General features: G+C 52.6%; 3 protein-coding genes across 21 annotated transcripts in view; 1 reads left to right on the forward strand and 2 right to left on the reverse strand.

Moving 5' to 3' along the window:
* Positions 1 to 1,209, reverse strand: part of TTC21A (tetratricopeptide repeat domain 21A) — a 35,619-nt gene extending 34,410 nt beyond the window's left edge. For all 5 annotated transcript variants that reach the window (XM_032347830.1, XM_032348088.1, XM_032347935.1 and 2 more), the window contains exon 1: positions 1,103 to 1,209. In XM_032347830.1, coding sequence (XP_032203721.1) covers positions 1,103 to 1,129 — 27 coding nt within the window. In that variant the 5' untranslated portion in view covers positions 1,130 to 1,209. The remainder of the gene's footprint in view (positions 1 to 1,102) is intronic.
* Positions 873 to 12,001, forward strand: GORASP1 (golgi reassembly stacking protein 1). 8 transcript variants are annotated; one of them, XM_032349321.1, is made up of 12 exons: positions 873 to 983; positions 1,136 to 1,253; positions 5,164 to 5,244; positions 5,813 to 6,016; positions 7,226 to 7,312; positions 7,453 to 7,583; positions 7,836 to 8,103; positions 8,874 to 9,024; positions 9,482 to 9,631; positions 9,861 to 10,082; positions 11,124 to 11,258; positions 11,640 to 12,001. In XM_032349321.1, exons 1-11 carry the CDS (start codon positions 907 to 909, stop codon positions 11,213 to 11,215), a joined length of 1,581 nt encoding a protein of 526 aa, XP_032205212.1. In that variant the 5' UTR covers positions 873 to 906; the 3' UTR covers positions 11,216 to 11,258; positions 11,640 to 12,001. The 8 variants fall into 8 exon arrangements, with proteins under 8 accessions (XP_032205212.1, XP_032205130.1, XP_032205285.1 ...); XM_032349239.1 differs by having other exon boundaries at positions 11,124 to 12,001; XM_032349394.1 differs by having other exon boundaries at positions 877 to 983; positions 9,861 to 12,001.
* Positions 12,002 to 19,320, reverse strand: part of WDR48 (WD repeat domain 48) — a 50,446-nt gene continuing 43,127 nt past the window's right edge. For 7 of the 8 annotated variants that reach the window (XM_032348747.1, XM_032348487.1, XM_032348669.1 and 4 more), the window contains 4 exons: positions 18,872 to 18,959; positions 16,210 to 16,286; positions 14,694 to 14,886; positions 12,002 to 14,037 (listed from right to left, as the gene is read on the reverse strand). In XM_032348747.1, the coding sequence (XP_032204638.1) occupies positions 13,942 to 14,037; positions 14,694 to 14,886; positions 16,210 to 16,286; positions 18,872 to 18,959 (454 nt within the window). In that variant the 3' untranslated portion in view covers positions 12,002 to 13,941. The remainder of the gene's footprint in view (positions 14,038 to 14,693; positions 14,887 to 16,209; positions 16,287 to 18,871; positions 18,960 to 19,320) is intronic. The other variant, XM_032348306.1, reaches the window with a different exon arrangement.

Raw genomic sequence — 19,320 nt, forward strand, 5'->3', positions numbered from 1 at the left:
GAGCTTGGATGTATTCGGGAACGATCACCATATTCTGGGTCAAAGACAATGGAGGATTCAATTTAGATTTTGTCTTAGGAAGGGGAAAAGGGGAAAGAGAGGGCCGATCATAAGAATGGGTACACCACTAGTTAGAGTTGTAAGTTACTCTGGGTTAAACACTTGTTGGAAACCGTATCAAGGGCTTTATACCCATTATCTTATGCATTATGCCCTCCATATCCCTCATAGTTAAAGAAGCTGAAGCCTATGGAGATGATGGCTTGACAAAGGTCATGCAGTAATAGGGGCTGAGATTTCAAAGTGAAGTCTCACTTCCCCTAAGGTTTGTGGGTGCTGGAGTTGGGGAGGAGATGTGGTTGGGTTGTGAACAGTCTTGTGGGCCATATGAAAGAGCGCAGACATCATCCTCAGGGTAATAGGAAGCAGCTGGATCGAATGGTTTTAAAGCAGGAGGAGGGATGTGTTCAGATGTGTGTGTGTGTGTGTGTGGGTGGTGGTGGTGGTGTGGGGACTGCTGGTGAGGAGAGAGCTGGTGTGTGTGTTGCCGGGTGTGTGTGGGGGGGGTGGTAGTGTTTCAGGTGCCTGGGGAGCGGTTATCCCGGACTAGGAGGTACAAAGTAGAGGGTTCTGTCAGGAGACTTGTAGGGGCTGACATTTCCTGCTGATAGGCAGGAATGTGAGGCACATGTGAGATGGGAATGGGGAAGACTGAAGGCTGTAGGATCAGTAGAGGCGCCCTCTACTGAAGTGGGGGACGCAGAAGCAGCAGCAGGGGAGGGAGAGATGATGGCAAAATGAAAGAGATGGGTTTTGGTTACGTTGGTTGGGGGGAGCTCAAGGACAAGACTGGGTGGGGATGTTGATTTGGAGCTCAGAGTTCACAGAGAACACACAAGGAGAAAGATGCACTGGCCACGAACAGTGAAGCAGAGGGGGCCAGACTCTTCTTTAAGCGGCCGGCGGGGGACGGCGAAAGGCGGGTAAAGGGGACAGCAGGGGCGGTCGGTGAGGTGACAGGAGAGCAGCGGGGCGCGGGGGTCTCGGGGCGGGAGGCGGAGAGTCCCGGAGGGAGCGGCTTGGCCGCATTCGGGCCACGTACCATAAGAGAGGAGTCATCGCTGCTCATCTCCAGGCTCCCGGGCCTCCGAGTCCCGGTCTGGTGGGGCCGCCCGGAGCTGGATTCTCGAGTCAGGGTCCCCGACACGCCTCTCGCGACCGGAAGTTGGAGGCGCGCGTCCCTGGAAACGGAGGTAAGGGTCGGTTGCTAAGAACGTCAGAATCAGGGGTGGAAGAGGCAGGCACCCACGTGACAAGGCGCTCGCAATCGAGCGCCGAGAGGGCGAGTGCGCGCTGGTGGCGTCGGGTCGCGCTGCGGGGTGGGCACCGCGGTACGGGACACGCGCGCCGCCGCCGGGCCGCAGCCATGGGTCTGGGCGCCAGCGCCGAGCAGCCCGCGGGCGGCGCCGAGGGCTTCCATCTGCACGGGGTGAGTCGCCTCCGCGGCGCCGGTGACCTTGGCGGGGCGCCCGCACGGACGCGAGGGGACGTCTGATCGTCGGCTCGAGGGCGGCAGCGGCAGGGTCCCGGTCCCCCGAGCGGCCGGGGTGTGCCTCCTTCCCGGTGGGGCGTGTGCCTCCTTCCCGGTGGGAGCCGCCTGCGGGAGGCGGCGTCGAGGCTTTCTGGCCCCCGGGCCATCTGCGGCTGGGTCTGCCCGGCGCCGGCCCCGAGTGCCAGCCGTGCAGGAAGCGGGAGCGTTTCCTGGTCCGGTCCGGCGGCCCGGAATGGCACTTCTCCCAGGTGAAGATTGCATCAGGTCCAGCCGGGACGCACTTGTGCACCCGGGTCATGTTTGTGATCGCCTTCTTGCTGGGCCTGGGAAGAGAGCCAGCAAGACCAAGACCCTAGGTCCCTGTCGGGATGGCCAGGTGGACGCCGACTGCCACGGCGCGTATCCCGCCGACCGGCCTCCGGTTCCGGGCTGGAGGAGCAGTGCCAACCAGCTAGGGAGAGCCGTAGCGGGAGAGCCAGGAGACTGCCGCAGAAGGCGGGGTGCGAGCGTTGGCAGCAGGGGAGGGACGAGTCTGGACAAGCAGTTCTGGACAAAGTGGAGACGGAGCAGGGTTCCTAGAGTCTGAAGGTGAGGAGAGGGCCCGCAGCCAGATGGAGAGCTGGGGTGGCTGTGGAGAAGGAGGTGCTGAAACGGAGGTGAGAAGGGCACGAGGGTCTCCGAACCCACAGCGCAGCGGGGAAGGACCTCATACTTCTCCACGGGCACCTTGGATGGATTGCAGAGCTGAGTGTAGGCAGGCAAGCTGGTCAGTTTGGTACCTGGCTGCTGAGGGGTGTCTGAAGCTCTGTTAACCACAAGAGGGGAGGGTGAAAGAAGGGGGTTCCCAAAAGGCAAGCCAGCTTGGCTTCAAGACCCAGAGTTGACAGCCTCGAGTTTGGCAATGGGCTTTCTCTGGTTGGCATCACAGTGAGGCACCTGACAGAAAAGTGGACGGCCGAACGCCTCCCATCAGGAGAATCTCCCAGCAGGTTGAAGGAAAGCAAAGAAATTGAGGACTTGGCGAGAGGGGAGAGGTGGGGCAGTGGTGGGGGGAATGTGGGAGAGGGGCTGAGTGGAGAGGTCAAGAGATTGGAGGTCTTCCATCCACAAAAACAGGTATTTTTGAGCACATTCTGGGTGCCAGAGATAAAGCAGTGGACAGAACAGACACCGTCCCTCTTCTCATGGAGTGGAACTTATCCTTTGTTGCTGGCACAGAGAGGAGGGAGACAGACGAAACAGAAATATATGCTAGGCGGCGAGCAGCGCGAGGAGAAGAAGGTAGAGGAAGAGCATACAGAGGCTGAGTGGGTGCTGTTTTGGATAGAGGGGTCAGGAAGACACCTGGGAGGAAAGGAGTGGACATTACAGATACTTAGAGGAAGAGCATTCTGAGACGGTTGGGTTGAGAAAGCAGGAGATGAGGCTGGTGTCCAGAAATGGGGTGGCCCATGTGAGGAGGACAAGTGCTAAAGGAAGAGACCAGACTATGCAGGGCCTGTCGTGTCCTGAAGATCAGGATTTTCTCCTGCGCTGTGGAACGGGGGACGTTTTCCGTGGAAGTGTGACCTTACCTACTTACATTTTTTAAAAACTGAAGAACATGTCTGTTGTCTTCTGTAAATACTGGTGGTCTTACTGTGCACCAGGCACGATGGAGAAGTCCTTGCCCTCAGTGAGATTAGAGGCCTGGAGGGTCCCCCAGGAAATGGTTGTTACCTGTCCAGGCTCTGGGTTGGACTTCCTGGAGTCAGATTTCTGAATAATGGAGTGCTTTTCCTCCTGGGGAAGTCAGTGCTAGTAAAAGAGTTAAACACAAGGTAGGGCAGGTCCCCTGGCACGGAGCCAGTCCTCAGCAAGTGTCAGCTGCTGTCCCTTTAATTACATTAGATTCCCTGATGGGGAACACAGTGAAAGGTGGTGGGAAACCAGCAAGCATTGAGTGGCTGCGAGGTGGAGGGTGTTGGGAGCCTTCAAAGGAGAGCTGGACAGGGGACAGCGCTTATGGCGGGAGCGGGGGTGTAGTGGCAAGCCACGCAGATTAGCTCTGCTCCAGAGCCCTAGAGTGTGATTGCAAGGTGGGGGGCAGGGGCAGTGGAGTACGGCCAGAAGACAAGGTCACGGCAGAGGGTGGCGAGAGGGCCTGGGGATGGGAGGCTTGAGCTTCTGGACCTCAGTAATGCTGGAGGGCAGCTGACAAGGAGTAACTGAGGAGGGGAGCGGGCTGGCAGCTGGGTGGCACTGGCCTCAGGAGCAGGGGGAGGCAGGAGTGGCATGGATGAGGTCCTGAGCTGGGAAGGAGGACTACCTCCGCATTTGCTGTCCCTGAGTAACTGTCCAGTGGCTTTCAAAAGACACCTTGTCCCAGCTTTCCTGTGGAGGGAGAGGGGCACGGCTCAGAGCTCCCCTGTTGCAGGCCAACTGGGACTGGAGTTGGTTTCTGGGCTCACTGGCATTGGAAGCCATGGCAAGCTCCTGGGGATGGCAAGCAGGGCCTCAGTGGGTGGTGACCCAGCTAGAAGGGCGTTCTAATTCCAGGGGTGAATTACCCTGGATCCCAAGGCGTGGGGTGAGCTCTCCTTCAGCTTGGGGAATCCAATTTTGGGCTGGTGGGTGGCTGAAGCCCCAGGGCCTTCCCATGGTGGATGCATCGGGAACCTGAAGCCACATGAGCCCTGGCCAGGCATTAGTCCTCTGGGCTAATGCCTGGCCAGCGGGACATCAAGTGCTCACAGCCAAAGGCCTGAGGGTGTGCGGCCCACTGCAGGGTCCAGCCCTGAGGATAAAGGCTGCATTGTTTGAGCAAGGCTCTGTAAATGAGGCCTTTGAGATGGATTTTTACCCCAGCTGGGAGGCCTGGTTGCTGTGTTTTTGGAGCAGCAGTGAGTTCCAGAATACAGGGCTGGAGGCCCCCTTGGGCTTGGGAGAAGGGAGGAGGAGCCATTCCACACAGAAGGGGAGACTAGGCTGTGAGGCTGGGATTCATCCCTGCTTCTGGGACTCCCTCTTGCAGGACTCCCAGCTCAGGCACATCCCCTGTCCCTTGGGTCTTCTTCCCTCAGCTGCACTCCTCAGTAGGTCCCACACCTGCCCAGCTGAGCTCGGATCTGTCACCACAGGGTCTGCGCTCTGGGATCTGGCCACAGGCTGCCCACCCTCTCTGTCTTTCTGAGCACACCCCTGGTTCCGTCTATTCTGGGGCCCTCCCTTCCTGTCCACATCTAAACCTCTCTGGTAAACCTGCCAGCTTCCCAGTGGCCCAAGCTTCCCCACAGGGCTGTGGTGCCCTGTGTCTGTGTGGCCTCCTAGAAGCTCCCAGGGCTACCCTGGGCTCTCCTGTGAGGCATCTCTGGAAGTATGATGTGTGACCCAACAAGAGCCATTTCCCAAAGAGGACAACCTTGCCCAGGTAGGTAGCCAGAGGGTGGAGTTACCTTGACTGTGCTCACCGGTCACCTACCTGCCTAGAACAGTTTGTGCAGGGCCCGGGTTCTTGCTGTGACAGCGAAAGTGGTGATGGATGGTCTCTGAAATTGTGGACATGGATGGGGGCTTCTCGGAGAGTCACGAGGCTGGTGCCTGCTGTGACTGTGGCCTCTGCTGTGGGACAGGTGCAGGAGAACTCCCCAGCCCAGCAGGCAGGCCTGGAACCCTACTTTGATTTCATCATCACCATCGGGCACTCGAGGCTGGTGAGGCTCTCCCATGCTACAGCTGCTGTGTGTGTGTGTGTCCCCTGTCCCACAGCAGGCCCCACTCTGCTCCTTCTCCCTTTTCTTCCGGAGGGAGGCCCAGCTCACCTCTCCTCCTTCTAGGCGTGTACTCAGCTTGACTGGTGCACTGCCCAGTGTCCAGCTCCTGAGCTTTTTGGGGCTCTTGGAGCTGGCCACAAGGTGTAAAGGGCCTGCCTCTCAGGACACGAGAGGTGTCAGGGTGCGAAGGGACCTGTCAGAGAGAGGAGCCCTGCAGTGCTCTGGACCAAGCAGGCTCTTCGCTCACTCTGTTTTCTTTTCCATGGTTTTTGAGAGAGGCAGGTTTCGTGGTGCTTAGGGGTGGTGGGGGGTTGCAGTGGTCTCAAGGGGCTGCAGTGGTCGCAGGCCCAGACCCTGCCCTGGCCCACGCCCACACCAAACCCCGCTGGGGCACCTGGCCTCCTGGGCCCTTACCCACGTTGGACCCAGACTTGTCTGAGAGGCCCAAACCTGGGGGGTGGGTAGTGGGGGGCAGGGGGTCTTGGCGTCAGCCCCTCTGCCGCCGCAGAACAAGGAGAATGACACGCTGAAGGCCCTGCTGAAGGCCAATGTGGAGAGGCCCGTGAAGCTGGAGGTGTTTAACATGAAGACCATGAAGGTGCGCGAAGTGGAGGTGGTGCCCAGCAACATGTGGGGCGGCCAGGGCCTGCTGGGGGCCAGTGTGCGCTTCTGCAGCTTCCGCAGAGCCAGCGAGCACGTGTGGCACGTGCTGGTGAGTGGGGGGTGGGGGGGAGGGGCAAGGGTTGGGTGTGGGGCATCTGGATTGGGCCAATGACCTGCTTCCGGGACAGGGCTCCTGAGGGCCGCTCCTCATCCATATAACTGTGTACCCTGCTTGGTAGCCAGGCGACCTACGGCACCCTTCTCACCCTCCAGACCTTGGTTTCCTATTTTGAGGGGTGGGATACCACCAACTGGAGGGGCCGGTTGGTGGTACCCCACACTGCCAGAAGGCTGCTGTTCCTGGTCTTTATAGATGGGGTCTTTTCTGGTAGACTCTATGGCCTACCGGGATCTAGTCATTTCTGGCAGGTTTCCTTAGAGCCCGGTTGGGCCTTGGGCCTGGGGTCTTCCTGAATCTCAGTGACTGAGTTGTCACAGATGTTGCTGTGTCTTTGTACACACACACACACACATACACACACACACGATGGTGCCTACAATCTTGAATGCTTAGTGCCAAGGCTTAGTGGAAGGAGGGTGCCCTGAGCTGGAAACGGACTGATTTGATCTCTAGCCTTCTCTGTTGCTCACTGAGTTCTTGTGGGAGACTTCTCAACCTTTTAGCCTTCCTCAGTTTATCCACCAGTACAATGGGGTGATGAGGCAAATCCCTTTGCATTGCTCTGGGAGACCTGGAGCTAGGAGTGGTAGAGATTCCCAAGGGAGGAAATGATGCTTGTACCCAGTTCTGCTCACTGCCCAGCCTCCAGCCCCTCCACAGCGGTCTCAGCCATATGCCTGCACCCAGTAACAGCACCGCAGTTGGACACTTCCTGTGGGCCAACTGTCGTTTTCATTCTTTACCTGTATTCTATTTTTAATTGTTTCGGCAACCCTGTGAGGAAGGACTGCATACCCTGCTTTTAATCGTGGGGAAACTGATGCTAGGGTGTTAAGTATTTGTCCACAGTTATAGGTTAGAGGTTGGCTGAGTCAGGATTTAACCCACAGGAGATTCCAGAGCTCAGGACTGTGAGCAGTGCCATGGTGCTGCCCTCTGCCGGCCGGCTGTGCACCTTGGGGAGGTCAGGAAATGAAGGATGGAGTAGGAGAGGCTGGGCTTGTCCTAGCCCTGGAGCCTGAGAACAAGTATCCTGCTCAGTACCTGGAAAGGGAGCCCCTCCATCCTCCCCGCCCGCCCCTCTCCATCCCCAACTCGAGAAGTAAGACAGATAGTTGGTGATTTCTCTTTCCCCAGGACGTGGAACCCTCTTCACCTGCCTCCCTTGCTGGCCTGCGCCCATACACAGACTATGTGGTTGGCTCAGACCAGATCCTCCAGGAGGTGAGCAGCATTTGGTTTGTCCTCCCCAGGCCCCCCGGATAGGGTGCCGAGATGGGTGCTGTCCACGAGGGGGGCCTTGTTTAGTTGAGGCCTCCCAATTCAGTGTGGGGAGTGGGGCTCAGGTGCTGGTTTTGTCGTAGTCCGAGGACTTCTTTACGCTCATTGAGTCCCACGAGGGGAAGCCCCTGAAGCTGATGGTTTACAACTCCGAATCCGACTCCTGCCGGGAGGTGACTGTAACTCCCAACGCAGCCTGGGGTGGAGAGGGCAGGTACTTTCTCAGGTGGAGGGTGGTGGGGCAGGGGCCCAGCAGAGCACCGGCTGGACCCGGCCGCTGGACGTGGACACCCAGAATCCCATGGTGGGGGGTGGAGGTTGGGCCCAGGGTCCAGGGATCCTGAGGATGACCACTGGTCCAGGAGGCACCCTTGCTGCCCCTCATGGCTAGGAGTGGGTGGGGTTGGAAGACCTAGGAAGGGCTATGGGACAACCCCCTGGATTGAATGTTTCTGGACTTCGGCAGTCTGGGGTGTGGTATTGGCTACGGGTATCTGCACCGGATCCCAACCCAGCCTCCCAGCCACCACAAGAAGCCACCTGACGCCCCTCCACCTGATGCCCCGCCACCTGACGTCTCGCCATCTGGTGCCCCACCACCTGATGCCCCGCCACCTGGTGCCCCGCCTCCTGATGCCCCGCCACCTGACACCCTGCCTCCTGGACCCACCCCTCAGGACTCTCCTGCCTCTTCAGGCCTGGAGACAGGCTCCAGGCAGGATGACTACATGGAGGTAGGTGGGGATCATCTGCCAATGAGAGGAAGTGGGGGGCTTCGTATGGGCAAAGGGGCCTGCCACCTAGGAAAGGAGGACCCAAGGCTGCTGTCATCCGGGGCCCATTTGTGGAGCCCTTGGGGGGCCTTTCTTGCTTCTGGGGGCCAGTGAAAGCAGGTGGTCCAATCCTGGGACAGTGAAGCCCAGTTTAGTTCTGACACTTAGGTCTGGAGGTGAAGGTCATGGCAAAGCACTAGTTGTTGCTTTCATTTCCTGAGTAGGACACAGAGGCTCAGACACAGAGCCTTGTACTGTGCCTTGAGGAGTCTGGGGTCAGGCTGGGCCAGAGGCTGGGCATCCAGAACCCCAGCTGGGCTGGTTGTTTGGCCAGATCTGTAGAGGAATGCCAGACCTGCCTTCATGCCTGTGGGAAAGTCACTGAGTACCTTCAGGCACTCGGCTGTTGCCTAGTGTCTGTACTGATGGCTCCCTCGGCATGCTGGAATTCATCCAAGGGTTCCTCTTCAGGTGGGTCATTGGAGGAGCCCAGCCAGGTGGGTGCTCAGTCCTCAGCAGACCAGGAAGGGCGCCCCCTCCTTGTCAGCACTGACGGAGAAGCCAGGCGGGCCTCCTATACCGGACTGTAGATCCGGTGGCAGGACACCACGGCTCTTTGCTCCATCAGGCAGAGCAGTGCTTCTGTGGTCAGTGTGGGCCGGGGCTTAGATTGGACTCCTCTGCCCCAACTGCCCCTACAGTGCTCCCTCCTTCTTCCCTGGCCCCCATAGGCCCTGCTGCAGGCACCCAGCTCCTTCATGGAGGGACAGTTTTCTGAGCCTGGGAGTCCCAGCCGTGGTGCTCCAGACCTTGGGGGATTTCCACATCCCATGGAGACACCTCTTCAACCTCCACCTCCAGTGCAGCGTGTCATGGACCCAGGTAGTGAGTGGGCCCCAGAGAGGAGGCGGAGGGGTCTGCAATCCCCGGTGCTGCGGTGGGCCCCAGGTTTGGGGCGGGGCTTCCAGGGCAGTGCCTAAACCTTCCTCAGACCCACGGATGCCTCCTAGCTCACAGATGCCAAGAGGGTTGCAGATGAGCCTGTCTAGTGTGCCGGTGGGGGGACTGCAGTCCACAGAAGGGACACGGCCTGCTCGAGGTCACGCTGCATAGTGGGGACAGAGCAGGGTCTGGGCCCTCTGCCTCTGTGCTAGTCCTTTTCTTCCCTCAGCAACAGGCAGTGGGGACCACTTTGGGATTGGGCGGGGGCACCCTTATGGATTGAGATTACAGTTTCAGGCTGGGCCAGGCACTCCAGGAACAGGGGCCTGAGGCCCAGGATATGGGCCTTCCAGTCATCTGGGTTTTGTGCTGGCAAAGACTTGCATCCTTCTTCTAGGCTTCCTGGATGTGTCAGGTATCTCCCTCTTGGACAGCAGCAATGCCAGTGTCTGGCCCGGCCTGCCCTCTGCCATAGAGCTGACGTCCACGGGTCTCTCAGCCTCTGGCCCTGAGGATGTCTCCAGCAGCGGTTCTCACGAGCGTGGTGGTGAGTGGCCCACACCTGCACAAGCTTTCTGGGAAGGACCCTGAGTCATTGGCAAGGTTGCCCTGAGTTTCTCAGCTGGCTGGGAGGCTGGCTATTGGGTGAAATGCAGCCACGTGAAAGCATCTTGACACTAGAGCTCCCATTCCCCATCAATGTCTGGGGAGCGAGTAGCGGGGGGAGTCAGTGGGGGCTGCCCCAGGCCTTCTCAGCCCCTCCCTATATTTTTCAGGTGAGGCCACATGGTCCGGATCAGAGTTTGAGGTCTCCTTCCCGGACAGCCCAGGCACCCAGGCACAACCAGACCACCTGCCTCAGCTAACTCTTCCCGACAGCCTCATCTCGGCAGCCTCACCGGAAGACGGCCTGTCTGCTGAGCTGCTCGAAGCACAGGCTGAGGACGAGCCAGCAAGCACAGAGAGCCCAGAGTTCGGGGCGGAGGCTGAGGGGGCAGGTGGCCAGGCCCTGCTCTCCACCCCTGAATAACACCCTAGGCTGTGTCCAGGTCCCTGATGGCATTTCGTGAGGCTGAGACGGGGGGAGGGGGGGAGCCGCTTAGGCCGCACTATGCAGCTCAGCCCCTTGCCTGATCCCGGCCCAGTGTGTGCAGCTTTCTAGGCAGTGGCTCCCGGTTGTGCAGGGACTTCTGCAGTTCGGGAGCTCATGTGTGCCCATAACCCCTGCCGGCGTCCAAGAGATGACCTTCCAGCATTGGTTCTGCCTGGTGGTCCTGGCTTTGGGGAGTCGGGCACTTGTTTGAGAGTCTCAGACAAGTCCTTTTGGGGTAGTGGAGAGCTGGGAGCAGCACCCAGATTAAGTTTTGCAGGAGCTGGGGTAGGAGAGGAAAAGGACTACTCTGCTGCTTGGGTCGGGCAGAGAGCCTCAGTGGTTAGGAAGAGGAGACCATCGGCAAGAGCATCTTTAGGCCACATTGTACCCTTACGTCCAGTGCTTGCTCCTGCTCTGGTCACTATGGCTGCCCAGGCAGCAGCAGGGTCCACACAGGGTCAGGTGTGAAGGAGGAAGGAGGAAGGAGGATTGAAGGGTGGAGTGAAGGAGGAAGGGATAGGTCTGGAGTATTTGCCTGCAACTTGCTAGGGCTTGCCTTGATTCTTCTTGTACAGCTCAGCTAGCCCCGTGTGTACTAGAAGGCAGCCCCACGTGTACTAGAAGGCAGCCCCACACCTTGGGGACCCCTGAGGCCCCAGTTACCGTCTCTTGTAGAAGTCTCGTATCCTCACCTCTGCTACACTGCATAGCTGGCTCAGGCTGACTGACATCTGCCAGTCAGAGCTGGAGGAGAGAAGCAGTGAACTAGTCCATCTCTCCTGGGGGAGGAGGGTTGGAAATTCTAGCCCTGTCAGCAGAGACTCACTTGTTCTGGGACCATGATGTCTCTTCTTCCCCAGGGCCTACACCCCACAGACCCAGTACCCCTAATGGTGACTCCTGTCAGATCCCAAACTTACACAACCATCTCTTCTAAATATACAAGGCATCCAGGCTGCCCAGGTGGAGAATACAGACTGCGAATTTAAATTCACCAACCTAAGCAGACTCAAAGCCAGTCCTGACTGGACTTCTTGAACACAGCTCCCACCCTAAGGGGGAATGAGGGGCCTGGACAACGGTGGGTAAAGGCCATTCTGTTCTTTCCCATAGTATGGGAGGCTGTTCCCTCCACCCCTGGTGCCCAGAGTGGCTAAGACTAGGCAAGATCTTGTGCTTTACCTGGTTGCTCCAGAAAGAGGGTTCCATGCAGGAACAGCTCCTGAAGTCCCTCACCTGCCCACATCTTGCTAATTGCTAAAAAAGCTGCCTCTGGCCTTGTCTTCTAGCTGCTACCCAGTTCAAAGTCCCATGTTTGTGGCTTGTTCTGTAATGTGGGCACTTAACAGTGCATTCAGGGTTCTGTTGGGCCCACACAATAAGGACCGTCTGCTCAGGGGGAGGCACTGACCCAAGTATATGCAGGGAGGGCCCCCAATGAGCAAACTCTTCAAATTTCTAGCACTGTGACTGCATTTGAAGCAAGCCCTCGTTAAGCCTGTCATGGCAGCTGATAAGCCTGTCGAACAGGGAGGTGTTGTGTCTGCCTGTAGGAATCCAGGAAGTAGAAGAGAATCACCACAGGACTGTTTGGAGGCCAGCTTCCCTGAACTGCAGCCTGACAGTCTTGCCCAACATCCCTCTCACCCTAGGATTCTGGCTCTTCCTCTCTCACTTTTACATACTTCCCGCCCTGACCAGGGGGATAAAATGGGTACTGACGTTGATGACTGTCAGGGTAAACATGGAACTAGAAGTTTCTCTGTAATCTGCTATGAAGGAAAATGACAAGTGAAAGAAATAAAGGTGTACTACACTTTGAAATATTGTAACTAAAGCCTTTATTCTATACAACTGTGAAATACAGATTTTTACCCTTTTGGCATTGCAGACTGTCAGATTTTCTGGAAACTGTTACTGGTTTGACTGGAAGGAAAAAAAGTAGAAGCATGCTGAGGGTCAGATCTGTGACAGGAAGGGAGTGCAGCCACCCCTCAAGTCTCGGCACATGGGGCCAAATGGCCCAGTGAAACCTATTCCTTTACCCCAAGGGCCCCTCCTGCAAACACAGCAGAGGGCTGATAAGTGAGTTGTGGGGTTTGTTTTTGCCTTTAATTCACAACTATTGCTAAAAAATGTGCACCAAAAGCACACTGTTGTATCCAACAGATAGAAAGGACTTTTTAAAAAAAAAAGCCGGTTGCTCTCTGTGTAAGGGAGAAAGACTCATTGGAAATGTGGCATGTCTTTGCTCACTTCTTCAAAGTGCTGGAGGCAGTGACCTGTCCACTTTCCAAAGGAAGCTGACCAGTAGTGAGGGAACCCTGTCTCTACAGTTGTGCAGGTAAGAATATCTCAAATAGAAAGGTCTGGATTTAGGCCCATCAGCTGCTTCCCGCTGAACCTGTCAAGATGTAGAAAAGAAAACAACCCTTTCCAGCCCCTCCCCAGTCCCTGCTGTTGTGGGGACAGACTGCATGCGAGCTGGGGAGGCAACTGGACTGGAATAAACTGCCCTCTGAAGGCACTTGTGCTTCTGGCTTCATACAGGAGGCTTGTCTTCCGTAGTTGTACGGGACTGTTCTATTCTGAATACAAATGACCTTGGGGAGAATCCAAAGTATTTTCTTCTGCCAAAAGTTGAAGTGTTTATCCCCAATAAGTTATATTCTGTACAAGACTCAAATGATTCTATGAAAGCTTCAGATTGTTAGAAAGAACAACGAAAAGAACTCCGGATACAGGTACCACAACAAAAACCTGCATATAAAACTCTGGTGAAAACAAGTATGTATACTTCCAGGAGGGGAATATCAAATTAACTCACTAGGATACCCTTCCTTCTCAGACACCATAAATTTCAGGTAGCATCTAAATGAAGTATCTCCTTGTGGTCTTTTTTTTTCCTTTTCTTTTCTCCTCGTGGTCTTAAGTTTCGATGGTGTTGCGCTGCTCACCCAAAGCGCGAACCTGTGGCATCACGTAGCTTGGCCCCTCAACAAAGCTGGATGCGGCGGAGCAGGGAAAGCGTGGCACCTGCCCGTGGCTGCCACACAGCCGGGGGCACTGTGGGGGCGCAGCAGCCCTGGGCGCTGCTGGGCATACTCCAGTCTGGCAGTCCAAGTGCTACGGGCCAGCACCCAGAGTTTCGCAGGTCTTCCTAAAGAACGCATCTGAGATGCAATATTAAAACGAGCCCAACAAGGATAATTTATTATGAAATGGGCTGGCTCTGGAATTGTACAACAGCAAATTCCTATTAAAAATAACTGTCTTAAATGTGAGAACAACTTGTTTTTAATGACCGACTTGGAAAAAGCCTTCATAGGTGTTGCAGGAATGGAATGTACTCTCTTATAAAAGCTACAGAGCATGTAGGTTTGAAGTGGAAACACAGTGACAGATGTGGCTTTACCTATGTGTCTCTACAAGTGCTAACAGACGAAGATAAGGTCCTTTGAAACAAAAGGAAGCCCAGTCTGTGCTGGCCTGTCGTCCGTCTTCTGTACATCTCACAGGACACAGTGTGCCTGTGGGGTTTTCTGTTCGCACTCTCTGCCTCCCTGGGGACAGCTTAATCTACACATGGAGACTGGTTTCTATTTTACACCGCAATTAGTCACTTCAACTGAAAGAGAATCTCGGTCCATACCAAATCGGCCGTTAGAAGTCGTGCTCCCACTGGGGCTCGGGCTTCCTAGGACTACTCTCGGGGCCAAGGAGGAAGGTCAGTAAATGAATACCCAGGAGCGCTCACCCACCCCTCACGTGGACTTCTGACGGTAATGGAGGGTGAGGTCGCCACCACTCTTCCATATGAAGTGCTTCACTGTTCGGAGGTCCATGTTTGGATCTAAAACCTGAACGGCCAAAAATAAATAATAATAAATGTCAAAGCCTCTACTTTGTAATATCCAAGACCTTTATTGTAAACTCAGGGACTCTCACCAGGTCATCCAGCTCGTCCTCCCCTCGCCTGCCCCTGGTGGCCTGCTCTTGCTGACAGAGCTCCCATGCACGCAGACACGAGTCTGGGCAGTGAGAGACGAGCAGCTTGGGTGGCTAGGCCGGAGATCCCAACTTCAGCCGTTCCCCTGAGGAGATGCCTCGAGTGCACCTTTATTTAAAACAGTGCCCCCAATGCTCCACCCACCTCTGCTTCAAATCTTAAACCAACATGGCCGACACTGCTCTGTCAATCGAGTTGATCATGTGTCTTTTTCTTGTCAGGAAAAAAAAAAAGCCACCAGCACATTCACCCTTTGTGTGTGCATTTTAATCTCTATGTCCTTTTTCCGAGAATCTCCCTGGGGTAAATAGGAACTTTAGGGTGGGCTGCAGAGCCCGTCCAGAAAGGGTCTCACCAATAGGTGGAAGAGACCCAGCACTCCTTAGAGCCTCCCTAAAAGCAGAAGTACCCCCACAGGTAACAGACGTGGGAACCATAATGACACCACATGTAACTTGCTGAGCATCGACACGAAAAAATGGAGCTATGGTCCTTAAGTGCACTTACCTGGTCCTGGCACAAAAGTTCAATTTTCTCCTCTGCCAAAATAGCAATATCCTCTTCTTTTTCCTGTTCTCCTGGTTTTTCATTATTAGAAGAGCTAGTGGTTTGCGACTCATTATCCAAGTTGATGATTTTCTCATAAACGTGTTCCATTACTTTCCGGACCTGGAGCATGTCACTAGCAGAGAGTCTGTCTCTGTAAGAAGCAAGGGCAGATTGTGCCATCAGGAATCACTGGATGTTATCTCTTAAATATTTTTTGGTGTTCCATTGGATAAAGACAAAACATAGCACGGAAGCAAATCAAGAAGAATGTTTAGGTCATTGCCTTAATCCAGTTTTAGAATTGCCAACACATTTCCATTGTGTTCCTCCAAAGACACAGATTACATGTAAGTGAAATTAAATGCATGTTCTTAAAACTTAACAGCCTGCTGGGTTTTATTCCCTTAAAGACGATCCTAGAGGATGGGCAAACTAAATGCTCCTGGGAGGGAAGGCAGCCCACCATGTTTACCAGGCTCCCATTCCCCAGGTGCTCATTTCTCCTGTGGCTCCTGGCCCTAGAGCCAAGACCTCCTGCCTAAACTCTAGGCCACAAGCCCAACAGCTGGCTGGGTATCTCCAGAAGGATGTCCCATGGGCACCTCAAACTCTACATGTCCCCAATCAGATTCATCAATTTCCTCACCCCCAAACCTACTTCTCTTGTATCACTGACGTCAGTTCAAAATGGCCTACCCAAGTAGCTCGGGCTCAAAGTCTGAAAGCCATCTTGACCTTCAGTCACTAAATCTGGTTGAAGTTCTATCTAGGACTTGCTTTAAAATGATGTGGGGTGTATATGTGTGTGTAGGTGGGTCGGAGGGAGAGGCAGAGGTGAAGGAAAATGCTTAGGCATGTGTTGATGACCTTGGAGCTGTTTGAGGGGATAACGGGGGTTCATGCCCCTGATCTCGTTTGTATATGTCTAGAAATGCCCCTAACAGATTTTACTTGCTCAGATACACGTCCACAAGACCTTAAATTTCCTTTCCCAGTTCTGGAGTCTCTGCTGCAGCTACACCGGTCCTTGCTAATTTTCAGGATCCTGTGTATGCTCCTACTTCCAAATCCTCAAACCATTTCCTGTATGTATAATACCTCTCTTTTGAAATTCTATCCATTTCTTACATGTCCAGCTCAAATTCCATGTCCTTCAAGAAGACTTTCTGGAAGCTCCAGCCCACGATTCATTTCTTTCCCCTACTCCCATGATTCCCTAAGTATCCATAAAAGCAATTTTTATATACACATTGTGTCCTAAACTATGCTATGGCAAGAGAAAAAAAACCAAGTCTTATACTTTTGAACATCTGTGGCCTACCACCGGAGGTATTTGGTAAACGCTCAACTGTATAAGCTTTCAGAATCACAAAACCTGCTTTAGTTATCCTTTATTATGAAAGCAATTATAAAGAAGAAGAGAGTGCTGGCCATTAATGAGATCAAGGCATCATGTAACACTGCATTTACTTACTTTTTTAGGGTTTTTGCTCCCGAAGATGCATGAGGTTGGAGGTAGAAAGGAATTTTGTTGAATTTGGGCATATTTTTCTGAAATATTGAAAGTAAAAAGAAAGGTATGATCATTTTGATCAGCCAATGAATGAAAATGATGTCAACAGAAAAACATGATTTGTAAGTTATTTTACAATTAAAACTGACTTTCTATGAAATGTACAGTAAGATATCAAATTATCCTTGTCAGCCTTAGTGAAAACGTATCAGGAAAGTATCATGTTTAGCTTTGTAATAAAAGATATGTGAGACAAATGATAGGTCAGTGTCATTATGATGCTGTAGAATGGCTCTTCTCAAATAATAATTCAAGGTATTAAAGGGAAATAAGCTTTAACTCTTAAAGCTCTCAAAATAAAAATCTCAATTCCACACTTAAACACTGGGGCTGATACCTAGGGGCCCAAACAAAAAGTTCAGTGTCTTGAGAGAAACCCACAACATTCTACTGTACACTCTGGCCTGGTGAGACCCACCATCCAAATGAAAAGGTCACTTAGGTCCTCCCATTTTCTCTCCCTCTGACCTCAGGTCTGAGGTTTTAAGCAAGAGTAGAAACTTCAGCCAACCACCAAGATGACTATCATGAAGCAAACCACATACTTAGATAAAGAATAAATTTAACTGGTCATCTTTTCTCTGGGTATTAATCCCCTCTGAGCTTCCATGTCATATCCTGTCTGGATGTCTCCTCTCAGGAATAAGCCACACGCCTAAAGTCAGCAATGTATCCCAGGTGACTTTCACAGTCAAAGGAAGCAGTGGTTTATGGGAATCTTGGACTTAGAGAAGAGCACAGAATATCCATCAGGTGTCACACTAGCTTTAAGTTCTTGGAGGTATATCTGGGACAGAAAAAAAATTTTCTGAAAGTTCTATAGAGGTTAAATCTCTTTTCATATGGCTTTAGGAATATGTAAAACAGGTCAACAGCACATAAGAGAGTGTAGAAACAGATCCATGTGTATACAGAAATTTAGTATATGATAAAGATAGCATTTCAAATTAGTAGGAAAAGGATAGAGCACTCCAAAAAATTGTTTTGGCACAGCGGCTAACCATCTGGAGAAAGTTAGCATCCTACTTCACACAAAACAGAATAAATTCTAATAGGTTACAGATCTAGACATACACAATGATCACAGACGTACCAGAGGAGAAATACATTTTTGCTACTTTGGACAGGAAATACCAAAGCAAGACATGAAACTCAGAGCCATAAAAGATCAATCTGATTACAAAAAATTCAAATTTTTTGCCAGGCAAAAGACACCAGCCACGAACAAAGTAAAACTTTGGTTGAGAGACACATATAATAGTAGAAGGGTTAATATTTAATAGGACAAAATCCTACAAATCAGTAAAAAACAAATCACCCAACAGAAAAATGAGTACACTCACAGAAGAAATACAAATGGCCAGTATGAAAAGATGCCTAACCTCACTACATGTGAAAAAACAACACCCCACATTAAAACAATGAGATATTTGCCATCTTTTAGCAAAGACTGAAAAGTAACCAGTGTCGGTGAGTGTGGTAAACAGGCACTCATAGTGTTGGTGAGAGCGTACGCTGCTAGAGCTTTTGTGGGGGGCAATTTGGCAGTTATCTATCAAAATTGAAAACGTGCATACCCTTTGATCCAGCAATTCCACTTCTAGGAATTTATCCTAAAAAGTACACAAAGATACATGTACAAGGATGTTTACTGAAGCATTGCTCATAGCAGAAAACACTGGAAACAACCTTAATGTCCATCAATAGAAGACCAGTTAAATAAATTATGATACATTTATACAAAGACATACTATGTAGTCATTAAAGAGGAATGAATGACCTACATGTACAGACATGAAAAGATGTCCAAGATACATTTTTAAGTGAAAAACCAAACCAAACCAAGTTGCAGAACAGTATGTATAACAGATTTTGTGCAAAATAATGAACTGTGTCTATTTGTGTGTTTGTACACACACATAGGTGCATGCACACACACCTCAGTAGTATCTGCTTGTGTATGCACAGAAAAAGGTCCTGAAGGTTATGGCCTGAACTACGACTACTTATCCCCTCTAGGGAGCAGGACACGAGTGAGTGGAAGAGAGGAATGACTGGAAAGAGATGGGCATTTCACTCGATTCATTTATTTTCTTTTTCTTTTTCCTTTTTTTTTAGTGTTTTTTGTTTGTTTGTTTTTAAAGATTTTATTTATTTATTTGACAGAGATTACAGGTAGGCAGAGAGGCAGTCAGAGAGAGGAGGAAGCAGGCTCCCTGCTAAGCAGAGAGTCCGATGTGGGGCTCGATCTCAAGACCCTGGGATCATGACCCGAGCTGAAGGCAGAGGCCTTAACCCACTGAGCCACCCAGGCGCCCCGATTCATTTATTTTCTTTAATAAGCACATATTACAGTTATAACTGAATCCAACAAGGATATAAACAGTACATAACTAATTAGCAGTACTTCTTCGGCAACTTTGGGACTGCAGGGAGGCTGAGGAGGGTTCCCCTTGGCAGCCTAGTTTTTACTAACGTTAAGACTGTATAGTCTAAAGCTGCTCTTAATCTCCTTTGTGTTTGGACAAAACAAAAGGGCAAAACAGGAGTGGAGGACACTTACATCCACAGTGATGTCAATTACCCATTGTGGCACTGTCTCATTAAGAAGCATCGACTCAGTCTCACCCCCGGAGTCTCGGCAGAGCAGCCTAAACATAACCCGTCAGGTAGTCAGTGACACAGCAGCACAAATGACAAACCACGGTCAACAAACATTAGTGGGAGGGACCCTAGCGTCCATTCGGGATGAGCCCCACTTGACAGCTGAGGCAATGGAGTGCAGCCAGGCAGCATGGCTCACTCGGCTAAGGGGGGCGGCAGGTGCTAACACTCAGGCCCCCGCATCCTTGAGGCCATGCATATACTAGAGCTGCTTCTCTGAGTCCTCGGGTGATGATAGGAATGCTGGCTGTAGGCAAAATACTCAAGAAACATCCCCTGCCAGGGCTGCAGTGCATGGCACAGGCCTCCACACATCATGGGGATCAGGACTGTTTTGGTCATCACACT

Source organism: Mustela erminea, chromosome 1, assembly GCF_009829155.1.
Source record: "Mustela erminea isolate mMusErm1 chromosome 1, mMusErm1.Pri, whole genome shotgun sequence".
Taxonomy (NCBI): Eukaryota; Metazoa; Chordata; class Mammalia; order Carnivora; family Mustelidae; genus Mustela; species Mustela erminea.